The sequence below is a fragment of the Chiloscyllium plagiosum genome, chromosome 29 (assembly GCF_004010195.1).
Source record: "Chiloscyllium plagiosum isolate BGI_BamShark_2017 chromosome 29, ASM401019v2, whole genome shotgun sequence".
NCBI classification, from domain to species: domain Eukaryota; kingdom Metazoa; phylum Chordata; class Chondrichthyes; order Orectolobiformes; family Hemiscylliidae; genus Chiloscyllium; species Chiloscyllium plagiosum.
The window spans coordinates 39,271,400-39,283,853 of record NC_057738.1 but is presented as its reverse complement, the minus strand read 5'-3'; the positions used below and the strand labels follow the sequence as shown (position 1 = coordinate 39,283,853).

General features: G+C 37.9%; 1 protein-coding gene across 2 annotated transcripts in view; it reads left to right on the top strand.

Moving 5' to 3' along the window:
- Positions 1 to 12,252, top strand: part of atp2c1 (ATPase secretory pathway Ca2+ transporting 1) — a 136,170-nt gene extending 123,918 nt beyond the window's left edge. The window contains exons 22-27 of one of the 2 annotated variants that reach the window (XM_043719600.1): positions 1,900 to 1,968; positions 2,160 to 2,276; positions 3,607 to 3,754; positions 4,071 to 4,166; positions 4,609 to 4,750; positions 11,163 to 12,252. In XM_043719600.1, the coding sequence (XP_043575535.1) occupies positions 1,900 to 1,968; positions 2,160 to 2,276; positions 3,607 to 3,754; positions 4,071 to 4,166; positions 4,609 to 4,750; positions 11,163 to 11,281 (691 nt within the window). In that variant the 3' untranslated portion in view covers positions 11,282 to 12,252. Of the gene's footprint in view, positions 1 to 1,899; positions 1,969 to 2,159; positions 2,277 to 2,428; positions 3,171 to 3,606; positions 3,755 to 4,070; positions 4,167 to 4,608; positions 4,751 to 11,162 lie in introns of those variants that run through there. The other variant, XM_043719601.1, reaches the window with a different exon arrangement.
- The last annotated feature ends 202 nt before the right edge of the window (positions 12,253 to 12,454 follow it).

Below are 12,454 nucleotides of genomic sequence, written 5' to 3'. Positions count from 1 at the left end.
CCCCCATAACAACTACCCTGTTATTTTTGCTCCTATCCAAATACATCTTTGCAATCCTTTCTTCTATATCTCTGGAACTTTTCGGAGGCCAATAGAATACTCTCAACAGGGTGACCTCTCCTTTCCTGTTTGTAACCTCAGTCCGTTCTGCCTTATTAGATGGGTCCTCATCAAACATCCTTTCTGTCACTATAAGTACTATCCTCGACTAACAATGCCCCCTCCCCCCTTACCACCTTCCCTGTTCTTACCGAAACATCTAAATCCCCTGGACCTGCAACAACCATTCTTGTCCCTGCTCTATCCATGTCTCCAAAATGGCCACAACATCGGCTTCCCAGGTACAATCCATGCAGTAAATTCACTTGCTTTTTTCCAGATGCTCCTGGCATTGAAGTGGACACACTTCAAACCACCTTTCTGCCTGTCTGTACACTCTTGCGACCTTGAAACCTTATTTACGATCTCTCTACACTCAACTTCCTGTACACTGGACCTACAATGCAGGTTCCCATCCCCCTGCTGAATTAGTTTAAACCCTCCCGAAGAGCAGTAGCCAATTCCCCTCCTAGGTAGTGGTACCCCTCTGCGGTCAGGTGTAGACTATCCCATTTATAGAGGTCCCACCTACCCAGAATTAGCCCCCAGTTATCAAGGTATCTGAATCCCTCCCTCCCCATTCCTCACCTTGCTACCATGTGGCACAAGTAACAAACCAAAGGTAACAACTGTTTGTTTTAGCTCTAAGCTTCCACCCTAGCTCCCTGATTTTCTGCCTTGCATCCCCATATCTTTTCCTACCTATGTCGTTGGTGTCTATGTGGACCACAACTTGGGGCTGTTCCCCCTCCAATTCACTGCAAAACAAAAGTAAATACTACTTATGTCCTTCAGTATTTTCAGTTTGAGCTTAGTTAAAATGAAACTTTTTCATTTGTACCTTAGCTTGAAATTCCACCATGAGGAATCACCAATAATTGCATCCAAAAATACAAAGGATCCTAATAGAATTTATGATTTTTCCGTATTCTTTACTTTTGTAGAATATAGTACTAATGTTAATGGACATTTACATGTCTTTTAGTGTGTTTTAATTAGCATAAATTCACAGATCCTGCCCTGTCATGAAGGAAATCTATTTAAATGTATTTCTGTTCCATTTTGTTTGTGCAATTCCCTAAGCTCTTCTAAAGAGAAAAAATTACTGTATGTGTTGTCATACACTTGTGTAAAATTGAAACAAATTAGAATCCTATGTCATTAGCCTGTAGTAATGTGCTCTTTGTCAGAAAAGAGGATCATTTGTTTAAATGAAAACTTTGAAGAAAGATTTGTAACTCTTATTTCTGACTGAGACCTTTTCACCTAGTTATTTTTAAAGGAAAAGTTTAAAACCTTAAAATGTTTAAAATCTCTGAGGTTTAAGTGTTTTTATTCTGCACATGGAGCATTACTTAAAAGTTACAGCCAAACCTTTCAGGAGTGAAACTATGAAACAGTTTGACACACAAGCATGATAGAAATTTGGAACAGGGTTCCACAAGCAGCAGTTGATGCCACGTCAATTATTAAACTGAAATCTGAAATTGAGGTTTTTTTGACGATCAAATAAATTAAGGGATACCAGGCAAACGCATGTTGCTGGAGTTAGGTTGCAGATCAGCCATGACCTCATTGATTTTGAAACAATCTCGAGGGGATAAATCCCCTTCTCCAGTTCTTGCATTATACATCACATCAGAATGACTACACAGCTCAGAGTGATGCTGCGCTGAATTCCAGGCTGAAAATGGGCTGGGTTTCTTTAAAATGTATTCTTTGTAAGCCAAAACACTTATACTTCACTAACATGTCTGACCTTATTAGCCATGTCATTTAATGTTAAACTCTCTGTTCCAGGTCTGCAATTGAGGAGGGCAAAGGGATTTACAATAATATCAAAAATTTTGTTAGGTTCCAACTCAGCACGTAAGTATAACTTATGATTAAATGAAGGAAACTAGTCAGTGACAAACTTATTTTTAATATTTTTAAATATAATTGCATAATAATTTAATTACTTAGCAGGAAAAGGTTATCTACTCGATGTTAAAATGTCTTTACTGTAGGTTAAAAACAAGTGTTCACAGCAATTTTATATAATTTCATTATTTTTGTAGGAGTATAGCCGCTCTAACATTGATTTCTCTAGCCACATTGATGAACTTTCCCAATCCACTAAATGCAATGCAGATTTTATGGATCAACATAATTATGGATGGACCACCGGCACAGAGGTAAAAGAAAACATTTAAATTACTGATGAAATGTCACTTTGCTAACTCTTCCGAATATAAGTAGTGGGTCTCCCATGACAATGTTCACGGCGAGTTATAGCATATGATATTTATGAAATGGGCTGATGATAATCTCTTTTGACACCCAACAGATTCTCCACAATAGTGCTTCGGCAAGTCCATTCCTTTACTGCTTGGAGAATGTGTCCTTCTCCCTGCCTCAACAACGTCTCCCTCTCCATTTTGTTCATATCCCCTTATCTTGTGGAGATCTTACCCCTGTCAAGAATATACTTCATATTTAATACTTCTTAGAAGATTTGTTTCTTAATGTAACCATGTAACAGGAAGTGAAATATCTGTTGACTTAATGAGCTGTACTTGTGTGTTTGAGTCCACACTGCACTGCACTATTGGCAGCAACATCTTTATTCCAGGCAGCTTCCGCTGGTCTGTGTTTGTGCATTTGCACTTGCATACTACCAACTATGTATGTTAGCCAGTTATTGTATGTTACTTGAATAAGTTTTGTTTTGATAAGCAACCAATAATTGTATTTATTAAGTAAACCTGTTTGATAGATTATTTTTTCCTAACGTAGCTATTTAATGCGCTATTTTCATAACTGAGAGCAATATTTGTGTATTATGATGTGATCTGTGGAGCACTGGGAGTAGAATGACCGTAAACTCCAACAGCCTTAGTCATAACCATTGTGCTAAAATAAATGAACTGTGAACTTCATTAATTAGAGTTCGATTCTATGTGTCACTTTTCCTCACTTTCTTTTTTTTTCTTGCCATAATTTCTGTTATTTAGATTATACAATGTAGGAGCCAAAGTAAGCATTGGTGCCATTGCGTGTACTCTACCAATCATTAAGATCATGGCAGGTCTGATGATTGTTAACTCCACTTTTCTGCATTTTCCCCATAAACTTTGATTCCTTTACTTATTATAGATCTGTCTGTCTCAACTCTGAATATACTAAATTACCCAGCCTTAACAACTCTCTACAGCCAAGAATTCCACAGATTCACTACACTTCGAAAGAAAAATTACTCCTCAGTTTCAAATGGACAACCCCTTACTCGAAGATTACGCCCTCTGGTCCTGGACTCTCCCAGAAGGGGAAACAACCTCTCTACATCTACCCTGTCAAGTCCGCTAGGAATAGTTTACAGACTCCAGTCAAGGCTCTCACAGTTAACAAGTTTAAAAGTGTATAAGCTCTTCCCTTGTTTGTCTTACCAAAATGTAATACCTCACAATTATCCAAATTAAACTCCATCTGCCCCTCTTCAGCCCTTTACTTTGTTCTCTTGTCCAGCCTGGGAGTTGAACCTGTTGATAAAGATGTCATCAGACAGCCTCCAAGAAACGTTAAAGACAGCATCCTGACCAGAAACCTGGTTGTCAAAATTCTGGTTTCATCACTAATAATTGTTTCTGGAACGTTATTTGTTTTCTGGAGAGAGGTAAGAACCTGCTAGCCAATTGCGCTAGTGAAGTCTGCCCTTTTGTTCAAGTAGAAAGCCATTACTGTTTTGTTCATAGCATGGCAGCTGTCCTATCTGTGCAAACTATTTCAAACTTGCTGGACAATTATGTATTTTTCTACCTCTAAAGTGCTAATCATAATTGCATCTTTAACAAAGATATCAGTTTTAACAACAAAACTTGCATTTAACAGTTCGATCCATTAGGTGAATCGTTTAGTTTAAAGACCTAATTTTAAAATAAGATATAAAAGTTGTTTTCTGGTACTGAATTTTATGTTTATCTGTTTCCCAGTTACAGGATAATGTAATAACACCACGTGATACAACAATGACCTTTACCTGCTTTGTTTTCTTTGACATGTTCAATGCATGGAGCTCCAGGTCGCAGGTATGATCAAGTCTTGGAATGTTAACCAAAGTGTAATAATGCAGTTCTGGCAGTTAAATATTAAAAGGAATTTATTTACTTTCACATTACATAACTGTTCTCAATCTTATTTACATTAGTGTGTCTCTGAATCTTGCATGAAATATCTTAAATGCAGTTTTGTGAAATGTAGCAATAACTTTACGAAGCTAGCACAAATCTCTTCTAGTAGCAAAATTGTCAGAGAAGCTTGTGGCTTTGTCCCAAACATGTTCTCTACCACTATTTTCTAACTGGCTGTCTTTTTCTGATGTAGTGCTATGTAACACTGAAGATAATAGTTAAATATATGTGGAGTTATAAGAGCTGAATATGTGTATGGTTAATTAAAAGGTGACTGTTAATGCCAAAAATGTTACTCTTAATTTCTCTCTTTCTGCTCCTTTTTTTCTTCTCCCCCCAGACAAAATCTGTCTTCGAGATTGGGTTATGCAGTAACCGAATGTTTTGCTATGCTGTACTTGGGTCCATCATGGGACAGCTGCTCGTTATTTACTTTCCTCCACTACAGAAAGTTTTCCAAACTGAAAGTCTCAGCATACTAGGTGAGAACTTTAAGTGAACCTCATAATGCTTTATTAGATGCTTTCATCATCCTGACAATTGTTAAACTGTCGATGCATTTTGTAAATTTCATTGTAACTTGCCATTCTCCAATTTATCTTTTCTTTTCCTTTTTGGTCACTGAATTGACTGTTCAATGGAATTTGTAAGTTTGAATAATTTAGTACCATGCAGTATTTGCTCAAAAATCTGATGAATCATTTAATTTATTGTCACAAAGTAATTATTAAGGCTAGTTTTAAAAATGGTACCTTCACCTTTATGGATTGGTGTGATTTAGAATACAAGATAACCAATACAAGTGAGGAAACTTTTGTGGGTTGTTTTTCCATTGTTTCAATATGTACTCATGAAACTCAAATCTAACTGTGTGAGTGTTTCTTGTTTCTACAATTTTACTAAAATAAAAGTAAAATACTGCAGATTGTGAGAATCAGAAACATGAACAGAAAACGCTAGAAAATATTAATGTGACATTGATTTTTTTCCCCTCAGTACACACATGGTTTCTATAATTCTACTGTAGGGTTCGGTGAGATGACTTTAGCATCAGAGAGCTGGAGTATGGTCATTGAATATCTGTGATCTAAAACCTGAACGATGGGAACAGAAAACGTTTTTTAATATGGAGTCCAATCCTTGAAAATATCCTCTGTGCTAGGTGACAGTTAGTTTGAGACTGTGGTTTTGTATACTATTTTTGTAATTTTGTTTAAATGAGTGCGGAGTACATGCTGGGGGAAAGGTGTGAAAGAATAACTAGCTTGAAAATAAGAAAATTGAAATAATACACAAGATTTTTTTTGTGCTGGTGACTGTATTTGCCACAGAAATTTAAAACAGTGATATATATTATGTCACTCACTCGTTATCAAGTGTTAGACTCAACTGATGCCTTACTCAAGAGCCACAGAAGCATAGAAAAGGATATGTGCCTACATTGCCTCACATGATGAACTTCTGACTTGATTCACAGGTGGCAAGTTGGCAACCTGAACAATAGGTTTCACTCCATAAAATATTAAGATATTTAAGTATCCCAGTTGTTGAATGGGACTTGCTATGGAATGAATACAGCTTGTGGATTTTCTGTTGAGTTGTAGTTTTTGTAGTTAGTTTGGGAGGAATTGTTTGAGAAATCTAAAACTGGAAGTAGCAAAGTGTTGATGTGATTTTTAACTAATGATAAGGGTGATAAGGTTATTAGATATAGGAGCAGGATTGGACCATTTATCCGATCACCATTCAAACCTATTCTATCATCAATTACAAGTATGGCCTTAAAACTGCATTCCTGCCTGTGCTCCATAATCCTTGACGACTTTGTCGATTATGCATGTATTTGATGACCCAGGCTCTATTGCTTTGTGTTGAGAAAATTTCAAAGACAGACAATCTTCTGTGATAGGAAACACCACCTCCTTTACATCTATCCTGTCAAGATGCCTCAGAATTATATGTATTTCAAGAAGATCACCTCTCATTTCTTTAAGGATGAGTGAATGTGGATCCAAGCTAGTCAACTTTTCCTTATTAGACAGCTCTTTCATTCCAGAAATCAGCTGTGTGAACTTTATCTGCAATGCTTCCAATGTAGGTATGTCTTTCCTTAAATAAGGAAACTAGAACTGCACAGTAGTCCAGCTGTGGTTTAACTAATGTTCTGGTCAGTAATAGCAGGGCTTCCCAACTAATATACGTATCACCTTGCAATAAAGGCCAATATTTCATTTGCTTCCTAATTACTTACCTTGCTACACTAATGTTAGATATAAGGATTAAGATGATCTTAATAATGAAATAATTCATTTCAAGAAGCTTATGGCATTTAAACTCAAGATTGAACAGAACACTGTGCCTGTGCATTCTCAGTGAGAAACCAGAGAGGGAAATGAAATTGAACTGAGATCTATTGCCTGGCAAGAACCAAACGCTTCAGTCAAACCAGTGGGTTAATGTAAGAACATAAGAGATAGGTGCAAGAATAGGCCAATCGGTTCCTTAAGCCTGCCTTGTATTTCGGTAAGATCATAGGAAGGATCAAAGCAAATAAACTATGTGCCAACTCCCCATAACCTTCAACAAACTGATATTTCAGAAATTACCTCGCTGGTCTTTATATGCTTTGTGTCCTAACCACTTCATCTGTTTGAGGCAGAGAATTCCAGATATTCGTCAGTCTGTGGGAGAATAAATTCCTTCACATCTCAATTTTAAATGAATGTCCCCTTATTCTGTAACTATGTTCCCTAGTTCTAGTTTACCCACTAGTGGAAATATCTTCTCAACATCTGCCCCGTCAAACCTCCTCAAAATCTTGGATTTCATTAAAATCACCTCTCAGTTTTGCGAACTTTAATGAATAAAGATCTGTTTAACCATTCTTGATAAGTCAGCCCCTTCATCCCAGATATCAGTCTAGAGAATCTCTTTTGAACTGCCTCCAATGCTTAAAAAAACCCTTTTATAAATACGGGGACCTAAATTGCACACAGTACATACTCACCAAAACTCTATGCAGTTCTAATAAGACTTCACTTTTTTTATAACTTCAATCCCTTCGTGATATTCCATTTATCAGTTTAATTACTTGTATCTGCATGTTATTGTTTTGTTTCATTTCCAAGAACACCCAATCTCTCTGCAACACCTTTTTGAAGTCTCTCTCTATTTAAATAAATCATCCATATGATTCTTCCTTTCAAAGTGCGTGCCGTTACACTTTGTTATATTAGGCTCCCCCAGCAACTTCTGCCTACTTACCTATCATTATTTGTTTGCAGATTCCTTCTGTCCTCAGCACAACATGCTATTGTTATGGTTCTGTTCGCCGAGCTGGAAATTTTTGTTGCAAACGTTTCGTCCCCTGTCTAGGTGACATCCTCAGTGCTCGGGAGCCTCCTGTGAAGCGCTTCTGTGGTGTTTCCTCCGGCATTTATAGTGGCCTGTCCCTGCCGCTTCCGGTTGTCAGTTTCAGCTGTCCGCTGTAGTGGCCGGTATATTGGGTCCAGGTCGATGTGTTTGTTGATGGAGTTTGTGGATGAGTGCCATGCTTCTAGGAATTCCCTGGCTGTTCTCTGTTTGGCTTGCCCTATAATGGTAGTGTTGTCCCAGTCGAATTCATGTTGCTTGTCGTCTGCGTATGTGGCTACTAAGGATAGCTGGTCGTGTCGTTTCGTGGCTAGTCAACATCAACGAGCCGCGAAACGACACGACCAGCTATCCTTAGTAGCCACACACGCAGACGACAAGCAACATGAATTCGACTGGGACAACACTACCATTATACCGGTAGCGGCAGGGACAGGCCACTATAAATGCCGGAGGAAACACCACAGAAGCGCTTCACAGGAGGCTCCCAAGCACTGAGGATGTCACCTAGACAGGGGACAAAACGTTTGCAACAAAAATTTCCAGCTCGGCGAACAGAACCACAACAACGAGCACCCGAGCTACAAATCTTCTCCCAAACTTTGAACAACATGCTATTTTTATACTGTCAGCAAATTTGGATGCATTACACTGTGCCCCCTTTTTCATACTGTAAAAATAGATAGTAAATAATTGAGACCCTAATTCTACTCCTAACAATACTCCACGAGTTATGGCTTTCCAACTGGAAAAAGTTGCATTAATCACAATTCTCTATCTTAGAGTCATAGAGACCTACAGCACGGAGACAGGCCCTTTGGCCCAAACCGGTCCATGCCTACCAAAATGTTCATCCATGCTATCGCTGTTTGCCTGCACTTGGCCCATATCCTTCTAATTCTTTTCTATCCTTCTATTTGTCCAAATGTCTTTTAAATGTTGTTAATATACCCATCTCAACCATTTCCACCGTCAGCTCATTACGCGTGCCACCCTGTGTGTAAAAACATGTTGCTCCTCAGGTTCCCTTTTATTCTTTCCTCTCTAACCTAAAACTGATGCCCTCTAGTCCTCAATTTCCTCAACTCTGGGGGGGGGGGGAAAAAAGACTGAGTGCATTCATCCTATCCATGCCTCTCATGGTCTTATATACCTCCTGTCAGGTCTCCCCTCAGTCTCCTACGCTCTAAAGAAAAAGAGTCCTAGCTTGTCCTGTATGCTTGTAAATTTCTTCTGTATCTTTTTCCAGTTTTATAACATCCTTCCTATAACAAGGTGACCGAAGTTGAACACAATACTCCAAGTGTGGCCTCACCAACATCCTGTATAACTGCAACATAACTTCCCGACTTCTATGCTCAGTGCCCTAATTGATGAAGGCCAATATGCCAAATGCTCCCTTCATTGCCCTGTCTACCTGTGACTCCACTCTCGGGGAACCGTGCACCTGAACCCCAAAGCCCCTCTGTTCCACTACACACCTTTAGGCACTACCATTTACCATGAAACTCCTACTTTGATTTGACTTTCCAAAATGCAAGAATTCACGCTTATTTATATTAAACTCCAATTGCTGTTTCTCGACCCACTTCCCCAGCTGATCAAGGTCCTGCTGCAATTTCTGATAACCTTCCTCACTGTCTATGATACCACCTATCTTAGTATCATCAGCAAACTTACTAATCATGTCTTGTACATATTCATCCAAATCATTGATACAAATAACAACCAGTAATGGGCCCAGCACCAACCCCTCAGGCACTCCACTAGTCACAGGCCTTCACTATTAGCATTTGCTTCCTACCATCAAACTAATTTTGTATCCAATTTGCCAGCTTGCCCTGGATTCCATGTGATGTAATCTTCCAGAGCAGCCTACCATGTAGAACCTTATCGAAGGCCTTACTGAAATTCATTTAGACTACGTCTACTGTCCTGCCCTCATCAACCTTCCTGGTCACTCTTAACAAATTTGAGGCATGATCTCCCACGCATAATGCTATGCTGACTGCTCCTAATTAAACCCTGACTTTGCAAATGCATGTATATCTTATCCCTCAAAATCTTCTCAAGTAATATACCCACCACTGATGTTAAGCTTACTGGTCTATAGTTCCCAGGCTTTGCAGCCCTTCTTGAATAATAACACAACATTCACTACCCTCCACTCTTCTGGGACCTCATCCATGGCTAATGACGATGCAAAAATATCAGCCAGGACCTCCACAATTTCTTCTCTAGCCTCTTGCAGTGTTTTTGGACATATCTGGTCAGGACCAGGAGATTTATCCAGCTTCATACTAATATATCCAGTACCACCTGTACTGATATGGCTTGTCCCAAGATATCACCACTAACTCCTCCATCCTAATTGTTCAAATAACAGAACAATATTTACTTTCAGTTGGGCCTTTCATTTAGTTAGTGGAAGCTAAAATATGCCTGTCTCCCAGTCACATTTTATTTGAAAACAAGATACTAAATCCCACTTTGATTTTTCAGAGTAGAAGTCAATGGATTTGAACCAGAAGAGCTGACTTCTTTCCCTCATCTGTATTATGAGAATCACTTCTATGTTTGGATTCAGTAACTCATTCAAACTAGTTTGCCTGTATAGACCAATGGTCTGAAAGGTTAATAGAAATAGTTATTTGTACAAAATAATTTTTGTTATTCTTTCACAAGATGTGGGTGTTACTGGCTCGGTCAACATTTATTGATTGTGCTTGAGAATGTAGTGGCAGGGTTTGGCAGTTTTTGTGGGGTAGATACACTCAGTGCTGTTACAAAGGGAGTTCCTTGATATTGATCCCATGACAGTGAAGTAACAGCAACATAGATCCAAATCAGGATGGTGTGTGTCTTGGAGAATTTACAACTGTTCCCATCTGCTTTTGTCCTTCGAGATGGTAGAGATTACAGGTTTGGAAGGCTAACTCGTATCCATAAATCTATATTATTTAAAAAGTCTAGTAATATAAACACTGTTTAAAGATTTTAAATCTTAATTCTATTTATCCTTCACACACAATTTTTTTCCCCCACATGACTGAGATTTTGTTAATTTCCAAAAGGAAGTCTTATGACCCAAGATGATTTACATCATTTTAGGTATGTGTTCTGAGGAGCATGAATGGCTCGAACTGTGACAGCGCTATTTTGTGACAGAGCACCAGGGACTATGCTCTTGTAACTATGATCACAATCACAATGGAGAGAATTCCAGCTAGCATTCTCTGCACCATCCCTCTGAAATTTGCTTGTTCTTGTGCCTAATGTCTGCTTAGCTTAGACTTTGTTTTCTTGTTTGACACTGCATTTTGTGAATATGGTTTTGAACAGTTCTTTGTAATTTTGACTTTGAAAAGTGGAGTAGTAATATGAAATACTTGGAGAGATAATAGTTCTGTATTTCACCATTATGTAGGGTGTCAGAGCATCTTGTGAAAATGTGATTTCAGACTGCTGCTTTAATTATACTTTGGTATCTCTCTTTTTACTTCGGTATCTCTTTTTTTTTAGATCTTATTTTTTTGGTGGGGCTCACTTCGTCAGTTTGCATAGTCTCCGAGATCATCAAGCGGTTGGAGAGACGGAAAGAGAGAGGCCCAAAACAAAATAAATCCTTTTTAGATGTATGATGCATATTGCATCTTTGAGTTTATCAAACAAAAAAAACTAGGTAACTAATATCCTGATGATGTGTTTGAAGAATGAACTTTGGATTGACATATAATGGCACTCTTAATTTAAAAGGACTGAAAAGATGTACTGAAAATGAGAACTATGAAGTATCTCTTGATCTCCATCTGTTGGGATAGCACAATGCAAATGGATGCAGAACTTTTCCCTGCAGACAGTGTGATTTGCTGCTTAAATGTACATAATACTTTGCTTCCTGTATAGGAAAGACTGCAAATGAATGTGGTGTAGAGTCTGCATTACACTGGATAGAATGAAAGTCTGTCTTTTCCTAATTTCAATACTATTATTTATCAATAAATAGTATGTTATTTTATACATGGTGGTGTGGATTTCATAGCATAAATTAGGTATTCTTAATGCATTGGGCATTCCATTATTCCACGATATAAGCCACAAAAGTAAGATGCTTGCAGCTTTTATTTTCTTAATGTAAAATAATGTTAAAAAAATAAATTGCTGAAGTGCTTTTGTGTCCTTGTTTTTAAACTTTTGGAAGTCTTGACCACTAGAAACCATGATTTGCAACCTAGAGGCTATATCACATGTATATATGTGTTTAAACAGAAATGTGTGCAATTTCGTGTTGAATGAAGTCTGTGTATGCCAGAGCATCTAATTGATCGCATATAACAGCCTGTAATACAAAACTAAATACAGAGACTGCATTTTTGATTTTTTTTAACTGTGTTTGTTCTCATTAGTAATTGAATGCATTTATGGTGTAAACTGTGATAACATATACATTATTGCTTTTTTAAGACTTGGCAAATGTAATGAAGACCAGAAATGTAGGCAGTGATTTTCTTTTTGTATTGGGCAACAGGCACCATTTGTCAGGCTACATCTGTGATGGAATTGTACAGTCTGTTTCAAAAATACAGTTTGTAATTAAATGATATTTGTAAGACTTGCCTCTCCTTTTGATGCTTTCTCCACTTCGCAGTCTTTCAGAAGTGGAACCTTGATTTCAATACAGAACCTAAAGCACAGCTAGCAGTAATTCACTAGCTTCTTCTCAGATATGAGTATTGTTAATTAACTTGGCCATTAAATAGTACTGCAAGTCAACGGAATACTTTGGTTGTATAAAATTTACTTTCTTGTATGTT